General features: G+C 35.1%; 2 protein-coding genes across 5 annotated transcripts in view; one reads left to right on the top strand and one right to left on the bottom strand.

The window, feature by feature from the left end:
• LOC105163662 lies at positions 166-6,245 on the bottom strand. Of its 3 annotated transcripts, none has more exons than XM_020695056.1 (8): positions 5,572-6,245; positions 3,796-3,918; positions 3,060-3,707; positions 2,087-2,166; positions 955-1,515; positions 795-869; positions 569-663; positions 166-473 (listed from the first exon to the last, which is right to left on the bottom strand). In XM_020695056.1, exons 1-8 carry the CDS (start codon positions 5,579-5,581, stop codon positions 401-403), a joined length of 1,665 nt encoding a protein of 554 aa, XP_020550715.1. In that variant the 5' UTR covers positions 5,582-6,245; the 3' UTR covers positions 166-400. The 3 variants fall into 3 exon arrangements, with proteins under 3 accessions (XP_020550715.1, XP_011080403.1, XP_020550716.1); XM_011082101.2 differs by having other exon boundaries at positions 955-1,434; positions 5,572-6,241; XM_020695057.1 differs by lacking the exon at positions 5,572-6,245 and adding an exon at positions 4,020-4,146.
• LOC105163660 overlaps positions 10,329-15,454 on the top strand; it is a 13,359-nt gene continuing 8,233 nt past the window's right edge. The window contains exons 1-5 of one of the 2 annotated variants that reach the window (XM_020695015.1): positions 10,329-10,866; positions 12,626-12,712; positions 13,643-13,732; positions 14,922-15,002; positions 15,125-15,319. In XM_020695015.1, coding sequence (XP_020550674.1) covers positions 10,810-10,866; positions 12,626-12,712; positions 13,643-13,732; positions 14,922-15,002; positions 15,125-15,319 — 510 coding nt within the window. In that variant the 5' untranslated portion in view covers positions 10,329-10,809. Of the gene's footprint in view, positions 10,867-12,625; positions 12,713-13,642; positions 13,733-14,921; positions 15,003-15,124; positions 15,323-15,454 lie in introns of both variants that reach the window. The other variant, XM_020695014.1, reaches the window with a different exon arrangement.

The raw sequence follows: 15,454 nt of genomic DNA, 5'->3' as shown, positions 1-15,454 counted from the left end.
AAATTAGTTATGATTAAGTTTTCAGGTTATTTTTCTCTTTTATTTATTTGTATAATTAACTAAAAATAATAAAAACTGAAAATTATGTTGGGTAGCTAGTTTCTAAATATATTTATTCCATTTCGTTCATACATCCACGATAAAACGCAGCTAACGACCACATAATAAGAGCAATGAAGTTCTTGATCCTGAATAAGAAAGTTTCTATACAAGAAAACTAAATAACTGAGCACAACAGATGATTAATCACACAAGGCCACTTCAAATGAAGGGTTCCTCTCTGGCAATCAGTGTTTTCTACAACAGCTTTGCTAATGTCAAAATGCTGGAAAAATAGAAGATAAAAGAACTATACAATCCCCCATTACTCAGCTGGAAACCATATCCTCAGACCGTTTTCTTACTCCACTGAAGAACTTGTTTCGGCACTTCCCTCATCTTCACTATAACTAGATGGCATCTCTGCTGCAGACCTGAATACGCAAAAAGACAGACATAAAACTGCATTAGTCGAGACTCATAAGTTATATTCTGATGAGAAGGGGACATAGAGAGCGATAAGCCAAACCTTATAACTCGATACGTCTCTAGTTGGTTATCTATCGCTGATGATCTCTTTAGAAGTGGCTGCTGAGGAAATTCGTTCCTCATTCTTTTTGGAGCCTGTGAATAAGAAACGATGTTAAGAGAACTGTGGTAAATACCGTCTTGAAACAAAATTAATGTAGGTGTTGACTCAATCCGTCTTGAAACAAAATTAATGTAGGTGTTGACTCAATCCATCTAACACTTACAGCACTACTGTTCTTGCCAGAGATGTTAACCATATTCTCATTTATGATCCTCCTTTGAGCACAAGTTTTTCCATCCTGCATATGGCATTATTGAAGCAGAGTATTAGCCCTCAAAGTCACAAACTGCAATCACTTGTTGACGCGAAAAGTTATTGCAGACCTTTGCAATCTGCTGTCTGGGCTGCATTTTGTCGAAATAATTGTGGTATTCAAAACCTTTCACGGCCAAATTGGACGATCCATCTGCTAATTTTTCTCCCGGCGAACTCTTTCTGCACATGTCAATATATCTGTGGAAACTAGTCTCTTCGTCTCCCCTCGATTTCCCACCAAAGTGTTGCTGATGACAATTGCTTGAAACAGAACTCATTCTCATAACTTCAACACTCTGTGCCTGTCTGTATCTCACTCCATATTCATCTTTACTCTCACTACCGGATATTTCTCTACCAGAAACTTTAGGCAATTCTTCAGAAGAGCTCCTCCAGGGATAGTAAGCACCATTAGGGGACAAGTTAGTATTCTGTTTATACTTTTGGTGAACATAAGTATCAGGAAAATCAGGTCCTTGTGGTACTTTAAAACCTGTTCTATCCATATTAGAACTGCGAGAAGCCACACTGGAGTTGTATTCACACCCCTGTAAGGATCGACATAAAATGAGAACACAATACTCATATTTGAAGCAGAAGTGACTTCCGGTCGAGTAGAGAATCAATAGCTGTGTGAGGTAGTAACAAACATAAGTGCACAAATTAGAGGTGGTTCGTTTATAGAGATAACAAGGATGATGCTACTTGATAACATAAATCCTATATCCGACTTAAGACTTACAGAAGCCTGACTTCCACTCCATGGAGGACGTAACAAAGTCATTCTGCAGTAACCTATTTAAAGCACAGTATAAACTAGACACCAATGCAAAAATTTCTTTTAGTATTTGTCTTGAAAATACGGAAACACAAGTCAAACAGACATCTGTTTAGCCTACTCCATCAAAATCTAACATATGCATGTCGATGCAAAACTCTTCAGCCTAGTAAAGTATGATGCATTTTTTGCCTTCATAAATCTCAATAATGACATACTGAATGCATTTGGAGCTTCCAAGCAATCAGCGTACATTTAATTATAACCTTTTCAGGTCACAAAATCAGCAACCTTCTGAGGCCAACAACACAAGCACTAGTAAAGTAAAAGACATCACTAATGTTTTTCATTTAAAAAATTTGCAAAATTTATTCCAACTAAGTAAAAGATAAAGAAAAGAAATCATATACAAGTTAATTCACCTTGCCAAACTTGGGTAACTGGCGGATTTTTGAAGCATCGGGTGAGGCAGGCCGAACAGCTTCTTCAGTATAGCATGTTTCTGGCATAATTCATATTTGAAAAAAACAAGGGTCAGATGAAATTTATGAATGACACCACTAAAGTCAGATATGGGAAAACTTATATGTAAAAAGAATCCCGCAAACCCTCACTTAAAATGTAAAATCTCAAGTAAGAAGGAAACACGACACGGTTGGAAATACTTGTGTAAAAACAAATCACAAGTAATGCTATAATAATTGCTGTCTATTACTTACATGGCAACTGAGCAAACAACTAATGCTCACGATTAACATTACTCAGGTGGGACCCATTAGAGTCGAACAATTTGGGGAAAAAATACCAAGAGGATGTGTAAGAGGTCGGGACTGAAAAACAGAATCAATGTACAGGATCCAAAAACTTAACACCTTAAAAACTGAGTTGAATCAAGCAAGTGGTTGTAAGATGAGGGATTAGCATATGTGAAAAAGTTTGATCAGACCGACAAGAAACACAAATTATAAAACCTTACATATTATGCTGATATGATAAAATGACATGAAACAGAGATTCTTTCAGACCCATTATTAAGATGAGCTTGCTGCCTATGAAGGATGGATGTAATGATTGCTCGGACTAATTCCGCTATACACATACATGTAACCATGGGGTTTCATGTGAGATCTTACCCCCGCAACACCGAGTAAAAACAAGCTTATTACTGCATTCTTCTCCAACACATCCATACATTCTTTTCGATAAGCATCCAATCAGTTAAATTCTCAGATATTCCCTTCAAATATAATGAACTAGATTGAGTAGGAAACTTTCCCAACATCAGACAATATAAATAAAAAAGTCTAGGTGGATTTACGAACTGACAATACCAGCAAAAGATAGAAAGAAGTAGATGCTACAGAAAGAATACTAAATATAATGGTTCTGACTCACCGTCAACCGGATCCTGCATTAAGGACTCAAATGCACCAGGAGGAAGTGGGTCAAACTCAATCCCAAGTGGCGGACCATCCTCCTGATAATGCTTTCCCAGCTGCCTCTTGACTGCAGTTATAGCACTGTTCTCAACTAGACCCTTCACTTTTAAGTAACCTGATGGGCCAGACCTAGTTTTTACGCCAGTTACATCCCTAGGAAATTTTGGTATCAGGTACCTTGAAGTTGCCACATCAAAGTGGTCATCTTTATGATGATTAGACATATTTCGTAATGAAGGACTACTTCCTGAAGATGCATCATCCATTCGATTGTGGTTTCCTGAACAGTGACCACCATGCTCGAATGTGAGTTCTGCAGCAGAGTATTCTTGGAGAGTTAACCTTCCGCTTTCAACTTCCTTGGTATCAAAATTCCTGTCGTCTCCCTGTTTGGTGCTGCCACAGGAATCTTGCCTAAGCCCACTGCCGCGATCTTGTATGACTCCACTTGACCGATCTTGTTTTCCAGTTACATAGTTGTCCCCATTCATTAACCTCTTGTCCTTCAACCTTCGGTGACAAAACCACCCAGAAACTTGCTTCTCTGTCAAACCTATTGACTCAGCAAGTTGTATTTTCATCGACTCTGTAGGGTATTTATGTTCTGTGAAAAAGAACAAAAATTATTCAACAATTGCGGCAGCAAAAGACACATACCTGCAAGTCATGGCATGATAAGATGAGTAATTTACCATTATAAAAAGCCTCCAGTGCTTGAACCTGAGCGCGTGTCTTTACAGTCCTTTTCTTGTTCTTCTCAAGAAGAGCTTTATCATCTTCAGAATGCATCTCACCTGATTCTACCGCATTACGATCTGAAAGGAGTTGAAGTACATAACATGATAATTAGCTAAAAGGGACACAACAATTTATGCACATAATAAGCAGCACCCGTTGCTTGAAGCCATATACCTACCATCTCAAACATGCAAGCTGCAAAAGGGGCATACTTTAGCAGAGGATATGAAGATATTAACACTAAACACTTTTGGTGCACTCTTGTACAGCAAAATTGGAACTTTAAGCAATCCATTTTGACAACTCACCCCACTCTTGTTTGACAAGTTTGAGAGTAACACGTGGCGTTTTTATAGCATCAGGAATAATATTTTCATTAAAAATATATGCTACCCTACTCAAAAGAATAGTCATGATTGCATCTTTTAATGAGGTGGGCAAAATATTTTCTTGGTTGCGTGCAGAATCTACAAAAACAGTAAGTCAATTTTTACAACACGTGTTCTAAAAAGTTGTAAAGAGGTGACAAAATCTACCAAGACAAACAAAAGCACATTTCACGAATTTAACACAATGTGCGTAAACACGTAACGTAGACCTCACGACTTCATAAATGCGTGCATCTTGTAATCTTGTTCTCATTTAAAGAGGATTACCTTCCGTTGTTCATGTTTCATCTTTCACCAATTCAATTGTGCGAGTATGTATATCCCAAGCCTATACATGTCTTTCAAAGGTAATAATTTCATTGACTTCATGTCATTTGACCATGAAGTAACTAAGTAACACTCAAGAATATCTCAATAGATCAGGACACTAATCCGATGCTGCTGAGTCATTCAACTTTACTTTAATCTATATAATGTAATTGGTTCTTAACTATGCGCCAAATCAATGGAGTTCAAGTTCATTTTACCTCCATGTCCAAATACCACTTCTAACCGCAGCAGAAGGCACAATTGACACCAGTTCTTCTTTGAAAACCCAAAGAAATGAAAAGCAGCTAGAAAAATATACCAAAAGGAGTTGAACTTCAAGTGCCCGCCCGCTCATAGATGATGAGTAATCCTCCATTTTATCAGGTTTTATGATACTTATTTGCAGACACATTTTATCCATTACACATTCAGCAAATATCTAGATTGTTTAAATCTGTCTTACCCTATGCTATTTCGCAGATACTTTTAGCCAAAATTTTCTTCTTTCCCAGAAACGAAATTATTCCAAAAATATCTAGATAATCATGTAAACTTAACAAGCACAAAGAACAATTCTGCAAACACAAAGCTACAAACAATAAACAAGAGCAGCTTCCTCCACCGGAAGCAAAACAACCACAGAACCATGAAGAACACATCAAGTCTTGTAGCTTGCACTCATCCACCTACTACAACTCTTATCAATTCCGAAGGCAACCCTTCATCCAATCCCAATCAAATTATTCTATTACTCGTGTACAAGTGTATAATCAAAGTGAAGCATAAACAAAATGCAGTTTTGACATATTAGTATGAAAACCCAGAAACCAGATTCAGTCCCGGGCACACTTGTACCAAAATGCTCACCAAATATGAGGAAATTAAACCAACGAAAGAAAGGGAAAAAAAACACCCCAAATTTCATGATTTGCTAAAAAAAATTCCAAGCATAACAAAATGCACTCAAGATCACTGCTCAATCACGATCTGTTATGAAAATCAAAGCAAAACAAAATAGAAAAGAAATCCTACCTTCCTCCATGACTCTTCTGGTGTACAATTTTTCTGGGTCTTTTTCTATATTGTTCCTACTCCCTTTCTCTGTCTGCTTCTCTATTGACCCATCAACATTTCACCCAACCCCACTAGGCGAAGAATTCAAGAAATTCTAGAGAGATAAAAGCTAGCGAATCTTTGTGGGTTGCATGAGATTTTAGGTAAATATATATCTCAATACTCTGTGTGCGTATGTGTGTCTCGGGGGGAGAGAGAGAGAGAGAAGGTTTTTCTTGTTTCTTGGCTGGGTTTGAGAAAAAAGTTAAAAAGCAATTGAAGTATTTTTCTGGGTTGGTATTATTCTTGGTGTCAATTTCTGCAATCTTTTTGCTTGATTTGCATATCTTTTCCTGTATCACTTTAATTCTCGTCATGGGTTTTCTCATTCATTCATCTTCATCTCTCTCGACAATAACTGCTAATTAACACACACACAGACTTTCCAACTTCTCAACTGCAGCAGATTACGCCAATCTACTGCAGAAAACTCCCATAATCACAAATCCCTCGTATAAAAATCACAACTTTGATGCATTAACAACGAAAATTTCCCATTTTTCCCTTGAATAATTATGGGTTTAATCTTAACACTCCTCACTGTACACTTTCTTTGCTTTTTTTTTCTAGGCTGCTTTATCTTTTAGTACCAATACGGAGCTGTTGATGGGACAATATTTAATGTGGAAAACAGGGACTTGAATGAAACCATACATGTGCAGACACTGTAAGAAAATGAATCCCTTGATTTTAAAGACAGTCTTGTTCAGTACTTCAGGAAAAACACGTTTCGTGTACTTTAATGATCCCACCAATTTTTGCACTAAATCTTTTCCTTCATGCATCCTCATCTGGAAATTCTTTATATGCCCATTTTATGACTTTGTTTCTTAAGATCATTTTCTTTAAGAATTAGAGTTATGGATACGTATTAAAGACACGCAGTGGCATTATCCACAATCGTTATTAGAATGTTTGGTAAATTCTCATGTGTTAAGTTTTTTATTCTTAACTATAAAGTCCACATAGTACAAGTACAATTCTGTTGATAGACCTGTAAGACACTACTCCTACTTTATGTGGGTACAGAGGATGACGTACCATTTGACCCATCCCCAATTTAATATAAATTAGACGTTTATAGAAATCGTTTGAGCAGCGATAATTATTGAAAACTCGAATAATTACTTTTAGTGAATCTAATTCAAATGTCATGTCAAGCAACATAATAAGAGTCGAAGAGCCAATTCACATTAGAATTTGAATTTTAGAAGGTGGGCATGTGTAGGGCTAAATCATGACCACCTGGGACTAATTAAAAAGCTTGGTTCACATGACGTAGGAAAAGATGATAGGCCACTCTAACAAATAGTTTAGTTTCTATTTGGGCCCAAAGGAAAAGTCCATTCCGACAGACCCCAAATGCTTTTGGGGTGGGCTAAAAGTCTTCAACATCTCTCTCTATTCTTGCTTTTCTCCATTTTTAATAGGGATAATTGTGTCTGCATTTCTTGATTTATAATTTATTTATATTAATTATTTTGGCACATTATTTCTGTACGTATGTAATAAATAATATTTTATATTTTAAAATATATTATAAAAAAATAAAATATATAAACTAGTATATTATATTAATCAAAAGAAAAAAAATAATTTATCAATTAATATAAATTTTAAAAAATTGAATAGGTTAATTATTTTATCATGAAGGGTATTTTTTACTTTATAAAAAATTGGTGCAGCGGTATTATTAACTGTTGTTGTGAGTGTGCAAGGGTTTTTTTTTTATACTAGCCATTATGGCACGCCGTCCCTGCATGTATAAAATAAATATTATTTTACGTTTTAAAATATATTATGAATAAAAAATATATATGTAAACCAACAAAAAGAAAAGAAAAAAAAATCAAATTAGGGGTATTATTGGTATAACGATAAAATTGGTGTTGCAGTGTCATAACTGCCGTTTGTAAAAAAAAAAGGGTTTTTCTTTTTTATATAGTATAGATTATTATAGATCAATTATTTTAATTTTTTAAAAAAGTATATATACACTCGTTATAAATGTCAATATTGTTTACACAATAACAGTCATATTTTTTGAAAAGTTATACATACAACATTCAAAATTTTACGTAAAACATTATTATACAAATTATCTATATTTTTTTGTTGTTGGGAATGATTTATGTAATTATATAGTAGATAGAGGTTGTGTATATAAATTATAAATTAGGAGTGTAAATATAATTATTTTTTTAATATTAAAAATGGTAAAAAAAAATTCAAAAATCGATTGAATCATATCGGGTCAAATTATTTTATAAAACCGTCAACAATTATTCGATCTCAAAATAATTGTAGTCAAAGGATGGAAGATGGAGGGGTTGGAACAAGGTGGAGAACTGTACTCTCTACTGAAATTGACTTCTCACACTTCTGTCCCAATCTCAATACAGCTCTAAACCCATCTCAAAACCCACCACTCGTCTCAGCCACAAGACCCAATTATTGTTTTTTTTAAATAATTAATTCATATAATATTTAAAAAATAACTTTATTGTTTATAAATATCTGCAAAAAAAAATTATTATAGCTACAATACGATATATGTTTTTCAAAATGCATATATTGAATACAAATTAAAATTCTTAAAAAAATTAATAAAATTTATAAATATTATTCGGGGTTCTAACAAGTGAGCTTTGGAGAAAATTTGAGATTTATTCTAGACTCGACTGGGTCTAGGAAATTAATCCATTCCCAAATCCAACCCGATGCAACGGGACCCCACTTCCCTCCTCAATTGTCATCCCTGCCTCTAATCTAAGACCATTTTAGTGTATTTATAATTTTAACGTTTTTATCATTATAGGTTCTCAAAATTAATTATTTTTTGGGTTCAAGAAAAAAAATAAATGTTATAGGCCCCACGAGTACTTCCAACAATAACTTTCTACTCCAGTTACTAACAAGATTTTGACTGCGTACAGAACGATGAGTTAAAAATTAGTTTACATGGTAATTGTTACAGGATGCAAGTGACTGCAATATGCTAATATTATACTGTAGTTTCGAGAAAGAGTTCACCTAATTCACCCCTCCTTAGTGATTGTCCGATTACCTCCATATCTTCCAATGCATAAGTGATAAGCCCAACCCAGATCAACATCCCCCAATCAATACTATTACCTCCATATCTTCCAATGCTACCTCCATATCTTCCAATGCATAAGTGATAAGCCCAACCCAGATCAACATCCCCCAATCAATACTATTACCTCCATATCTTCCAATGCATAAGTGATAAGCCCAACCCAGATCAACATCCCCCAATCAATACTATTACATGAGAACGTGGAGACTACCAAACCTTATAACCTTTACTACATGCAAACACATTATCTAATTAACCATACATCTAAAAGAGAATTGAAGCAATCACATGGAGCACACGTGCATGTTCATTGCTTGTTGAATACATGCAAGAAAAAAGGTGGTAAAAAGAGGGACTACTTTGAGGACCACAAACGACCCTTTGTTGATTGTAATTAGCAAATATTGAAGAAGAGGTGTTTGTTTATGGGCCTCTGAGAGCACATGATCTCATTGCAAGAAGTAGAAGGGCAAGATTTTGATCAAAGAGAAAAAGGGACCAAAGCATGAACATGATTTTGACTTGTGCCTCTCTTACTCTTTCTCCCTTCCTTTTCATAAAGTGCAGGCCCTCGTGGTGTCGGTCATTATCACCTCCCCATTTCATCCAATTCTTTTACATGCATCTCAACTCTTGCTATTTCTATAACTACTACAACATTTTTTTTTTTTTTTTTACGGTGTTGAAATTGCAAGAACATATCTGTATTTGGTATAGATGTATACTTTATCGAGTCTTATATTCAAATCACGTATTATGCGATTCAGGAGCTGAGAATGAGTTTAGATCAATTAAAATTTTATCAGTTGGAATCTAAAAACAAAAGGACATTTGAAACTTTTTATTGGTTTTTCTGCTCTTAATAAGTTTGTATGGGCTCCAAAGAAAAATTAAAGGAGCGTCTGCTGTAAAATGGTGATGCTTCTCATATTTCTTATACTATATATACGTCGAATGCATGAAATATATGTTTTTTCGATTATATATGTAATGGGGTGTAAAACTATTTCAGATAGAATGAATTTTCGACACCCGTCGAAGATGGTTGTGTAAATTTGTATTTGTTTCGAAAGATGGTGGATTAAGGATAGGGTATTGCTAGAATAGAAATGAAATATTAGAAATGGCAATAATAGTGATAGCAATGCAATACTTGTGACTGTAAATATTTACAAATTTATTCATTTTCATTTGTTCCAAATTTCACTTAAAACAAATATGTGTTTCTATAAATATTGTATTGTTGACTAAATCAAACAACTATTTAATTTTCGATAATGTTTTTACGTGTTGTATAATATCATAATTTGATAAAATAATCATTATTAATTATATATATTCACACATTAAATTATTTTTACGCGATTATATGTTAGAAAGTCACATCAATAATCATACATCAAATTCAGACCCATTAATTAATTTTCATACGAAAGATACCAAAAAAGTAAAATCTAATCCAAACACACCATATGGAAATAGACATTCAAAGTTTTTCAATTATTATCCATTTTTATTTATTTGCTATTTCTTTTTTACATTTTCCATATGAAAATACCATAAGTCCACACTTTTTCCAATCTCTCCTCTCTCTCTCTCTCTCTCTCTCTCTCTCTCTCTCTCTCTCTCTCATATCTGAGCACAGGATAGTACTATTGCTCACTTCTGCTACATAAAAAAGAAGTGTTGATTATCAGATCAAAAGACCATTGGATTCTACTCAACTCACTTTTTCTTGATCTCCCATATTGTCGCACAACGCATACCTCGACAATCATCACAGCCGTCAATCGACTGCGAATGACCCTTTTTCCTGAAACTGTTGTTCTTTACTACTTCATTTTCCAACTTGGGTTGACAAGTCACCTTTAGCTTGGTAATCGGCAAGTTCTGCAGTTGCATTAGGTGGAATTCATGCGGCTCTGCAGCTGGGGTTGGAGTACAGCTGGCAGGGAGCGGAGTATTGTATGAGCGTGGATGGGGGATGGGGGGGTTGGATTTAGGGCTTGTTTGGGGAAGTGGGAATTTGTTTTTTGATTTCACGGGACGGCGATAGGATGAGCAACTCTGATGTCAGCAGGGCTGGTGGGCCAGTGGAGAGAGACATCGAGCAGGTAAAAGTTTCTTGGGTGTTATTGTTAGTATTGGTATTATTGTGTGTTATGAGCGGAGTTTAGCTTTCGAATTGTTGGATTAAGTTAAGTAATCCATTGTTTAGTAATTTTACAGTAATAGTTTTTATTCTGTTAGGTTTAGCTGATTGGAGTGCTTGAAAAATTAATCACGTTGCTGATATGTTTTTTTTTACTTAATTATTTATTTTTTACTAAATTTCCTGATGCTGTATGCTAAAGTAGCTAGCACTTGAGAGTTATAATCATTACAATTTGGTTAATTTAATATTATAAACATTGACATAGTATGGTATAGTTTAGCGATGGCGATGTGTTGATTCACACCAAGTGATGGAATACACAGGGTGGTTGTGGCAAGAGGTGCGGGGGTGGGAATGGGGGCCTGCCTCTCCTAAGTTTATGATGAGATCTTTATTGAATGTTTATATTGTGTTGCCCTTATAATAAAATTTTGTAGTTTTGTCATTCCTTATATGTGTGGTATCTTATGGTTCTGCCATTGCTTATGTGTCTGGTTCGTGTTTAAACTTAGAATGCAAATGCATTAATAATGACTGAAGTGGCCACAAAAAGTAAGGCCATTATCTGTTGCTAGTTTTGACTGGTAATTTGGTTTAATATAGTAACTTCATTCTAAATAGATCACCATACTTCTGGTCTGTACATGGTTTTCTGTAAGCACATTCTAGAGATGGGTATTAAACTGCTCTTTATATAGTTTCAAACACTTGTCTAAGATACTTGAGAGTTTGTGAAGCCTTCTTATTAACTTTTAAGAATCTTGTGCTAAGATTCCCAAGAATCTCTTAAAATTTCTCGAGTCACAGAAAATTTTTCTTCAATGTCTTCTGTATGGTTATACTATGATTCTCTTATTGATGCCTTGCAATTCAATGAAATTTTCTTGGCTTCTCAGATTGCGAGTCTTCACCATTTTGCATTATAATCATGGTTGTCCTGCTGCTTTGATTTTTTACGCCCTCATCCGTGCCCGTTTTAAAATTCTTTAGTTAAAAGTGATAAACCGCAAATGGGCCAATATTACCACAATTAAAGCAAAAGTTTGAATATCTATCTAACATGCTCAATATTCATCACAAGCTTTTCTAGTAACTTGTCGCCGTAGCAGATTTCTGGCATCAAGTTTTCTCCTGCATTGAGTTGGTCTGATTTTATCGGAGAACCGGTATCGTTGTTTCATTAGATGCTGTCACCATGTACCAACATTTCCCCTCTTTCTCTACTTTCTGAAGATATGACATACAAATATTTATTGTTCTTTGTTGGTTCCAATTGGTCAGTCATTCTTCTTCTCCAAGGTTCCTAGTAAGTCCAAGTCAGTTTATACCTTCAAACGACCAAAGTGATAGCTGAATACACTATTCTTGTTTGGGTTTTAAACAAGTCCACATTATATTTCATGGCTCTCCTTGACTATCATGCTTCCTCAAATGATTTTATCTTCATCTAGTTGTGATGAAGTTAAGCTTTCTGATGTCACTGTCATATCTTAGATAGGCTGCCTTTCCATGTAAATCTGAGCACATGTGAATATCCCTTTTTTCCTCCTTGTGATTCTCTTCATTTATTGCTCCATTAATACTAACCGATTATACACTTACCATACTATTTCTTTTTCTTGTTTACACTTATTTGTTTGGGGAAAAGCCTTGATTTAGCTTTTCACACAATATGCTGGCTATGCTAAACGTGTGTTATTGCCTGATCTTTACAACAGGCCATCACTGCTCTAAAGAAAGGTGCATACTTACTGAAGTATGGAAGAAGAGGGAAGCCTAAGTTTTGTCCATTCCGCTTGGCAAATGTAAGCCCATTCGATTTTGAAGTTCTTGTACTTTCTTTTGGCTCTTAATTTTTGTTTCACCTTGTGCCTAAAATGGTGTAAAGGCCCTTTGCTTTTTCCGTCTTGATAAATGTGAACAGCTATTTCAGAACATGGATATATATTATGATTAGCTGCTAATCATTGTCGCAATTGATTGAGATGCTCAATTGCCTAAAATTATAAAATGAGTCTAAAACTACCAATGTATATAATCTTTGAGGATTATAAGTTTGTTACAGTTTCTAGCAGTTATAATTTGAAATAATGTGTTAAGATTTTGGATGCTTTGTGTCCATGACTGTCCTGAACTCCTGCTTGCGTAGTTTTTATGCAAGACATATTAACTATTTTCTATAGTAGTTCTGACCTCATGATTATAATTGTTGAGTTGATTCCGTAATTTATCTTGATCTCCATGCGTTTGTTCATTAAATTGCTGTAGCTTGATCAAAAAATTGCTCTTAAAGTGTTAATAATGCTTTTTCAGCCAGCTGTGAAAAAGCTTTCGCAGTTTCTGCTAGTGGCAAGAATTGGGCACGGAGAGCTTGGAGTTAATTTTGTTTAAGTTGATAGGAATGCTAGTTTGAGCAGTGCACATTCCATTGCCTCCTTTATATTTTTGTGCTATGGGATATCAAATAAGTTTCCTTAGATTTACTTAGAAGGATCTTTTTGTTCCCATCTGATAGACGTAATGCCAATCTAAATTCTACCTATAGTAGGAGGTGCTCAGTTCAGTTGTCATATTTTATGAACCTTGGCTGAATGGAGTTTTTTTCATTAGGATGGCTGGCTGTTAATCAGTTTCTTAATTCCCCCTGCCAGTAAAGATTAATTTGCTTTTTTTGTCACCTGTAAAATCTTGAAAAATACTACAAACATCTAATGATCTGGTGTCCTTGTTTCCAGGATGAGTCTGTTCTGATATGGTTCTCGGGTAAAGAGGAGAAACACCTTAAACTTACTCATGTTTCCAGAATTATATCTGGACAGCGGACTGTAAGTTTCCTACTGCACATGTACATTTTCTCATTGTTATGCTGCCATGAGTTACCAAAGTTTTACTAGAACTTGACTGCTTATGCACAATATACAAAATCTAAGAATGTTTCTTTTGGTTCAAAGACTACTGCTTACATGTTCTAATTCTGCATTTGAGTTTAGCAATGTAATTTTGCCTTTTACTCCAACTATCACTCAACAGAAAATAAGAGCTTTGGTTTTGGCTGATGGGGATAGGGATAAGCAAAAGAGAAATATTTCGTCTTTTGACTTTTATTAACTGCTGCTGACAACTAATTATGTCATAATTCGATATTTGATTCATGGATTGAACCCTCAAGAATTTAGGTGGACGGTAATGTTAGATGTTACCTTTGTAGATTCAATGTTAACCTCCAGTGTTGTATTTCCATTGTGGTCTGTTTTGGCTCTATTACGAAATATAGGCTAAAATTCCATCCTAAGATGAAGATTTCCTTTAATTTTCGGGCATGGCCTAATTCAGTGACCAACTTCATGAAAATGAACATATTTTACACATTCCCTACCTGTTTCAAGTAATCCACTTAACTAACAGACATTATCCCCTAGAATTTCCTTCGACCTTGTTTGTTTAAACTACTATTCTGTTTATCAGTCGTTCAAACAAATTTGATCTATCTTTCTTTTCTAGATATGATACAGTTTTATTCATACATGGCTCGCTAAGTTTTATTCTGGTGCTACACCATATAATATCATGATAAGTGATATAACAAGAAAATATGCAGGGAGTACTGGGAGGTGAAGCTTTGTCTTGGTTGCTGGACTGGCTATTTATGCATGCTACTTTCACATAAGTATTCAAGCATGTCAATGCACATTTAAAATGTTATGAACTATACATGAGATACTTTTACTCTCCTAAGTATAGGATCTTCAGGGCTAGATTTGCTGTCAGTCCTTTAGTCAGACATAATCAAAGCTCTCCACCTCCTGTGCTTTCTACTTTTAAGTACCCTGGTTAACTGGTTTCAAAGATTTAACATTAGACTCTAGAGATTTCTGCTATGTGAATAGGAACTTTTCTCTTGTTTGCTTCGAGTATTAGTGCAAGCAGTCTGACATACATTTCTGGTTAAGTGTTTGGTTTCACCCTTTTTTTTATGTTCATTTATGTAAATCTATGTTTTTTTTTCTTGTCTAGCCAATTTTTCAAAGGTACCCACGACCTGAGAAAGAATACCAGTCGTTTTCCCTTATATACAATGAGAGATCACTTGATTTGGTAAGATTCTCATTTGTTATCTCCAAGTTCTCTGAGAAGCAACAATTTTGTACATAGTTTGGTGCTTTGACTGCAGCAGTTTATCATTTAGATAGTGGAAATTTGTCATCTTCTTTTGATAGATATGCAAAGACAAGGAAGAAGCAGAAGTGTGGTTTAGCGGGCTTAAGGCATTGATTTCACGCAGTCATCAGCGTAAGTGGAGAACAGAATCAAGAAGTGATGGCATTTCATCTGGAGCTAATAGTCCCAGAACATACACAAGAAGAAGTTCTCCACTGCACTCCCCATTTGGAAGTGGTGATGGCGTGCAGAAGGTGTAGTGCTTTTATTTTTCCTCAATTCACATGCATAGCCATATGTTTCCTCTTTTCAGATAAATGGGCTGAAACTCTCTATGAGCGCATAATCGTCTTGATTTTTTTAAAACTTGAAATAAATCATTTATTACT

The sequence above is a fragment of the Sesamum indicum genome, linkage group LG6 (genome assembly GCF_000512975.1).
Source record: "Sesamum indicum cultivar Zhongzhi No. 13 linkage group LG6, S_indicum_v1.0, whole genome shotgun sequence".
Lineage (NCBI taxonomy): Eukaryota > Viridiplantae > Streptophyta > Magnoliopsida > Lamiales > Pedaliaceae > Sesamum > Sesamum indicum.
The sequence above is the reverse complement of the archived record's forward strand: the minus strand, read 5'-3'. Positions and strand labels throughout refer to the sequence as shown.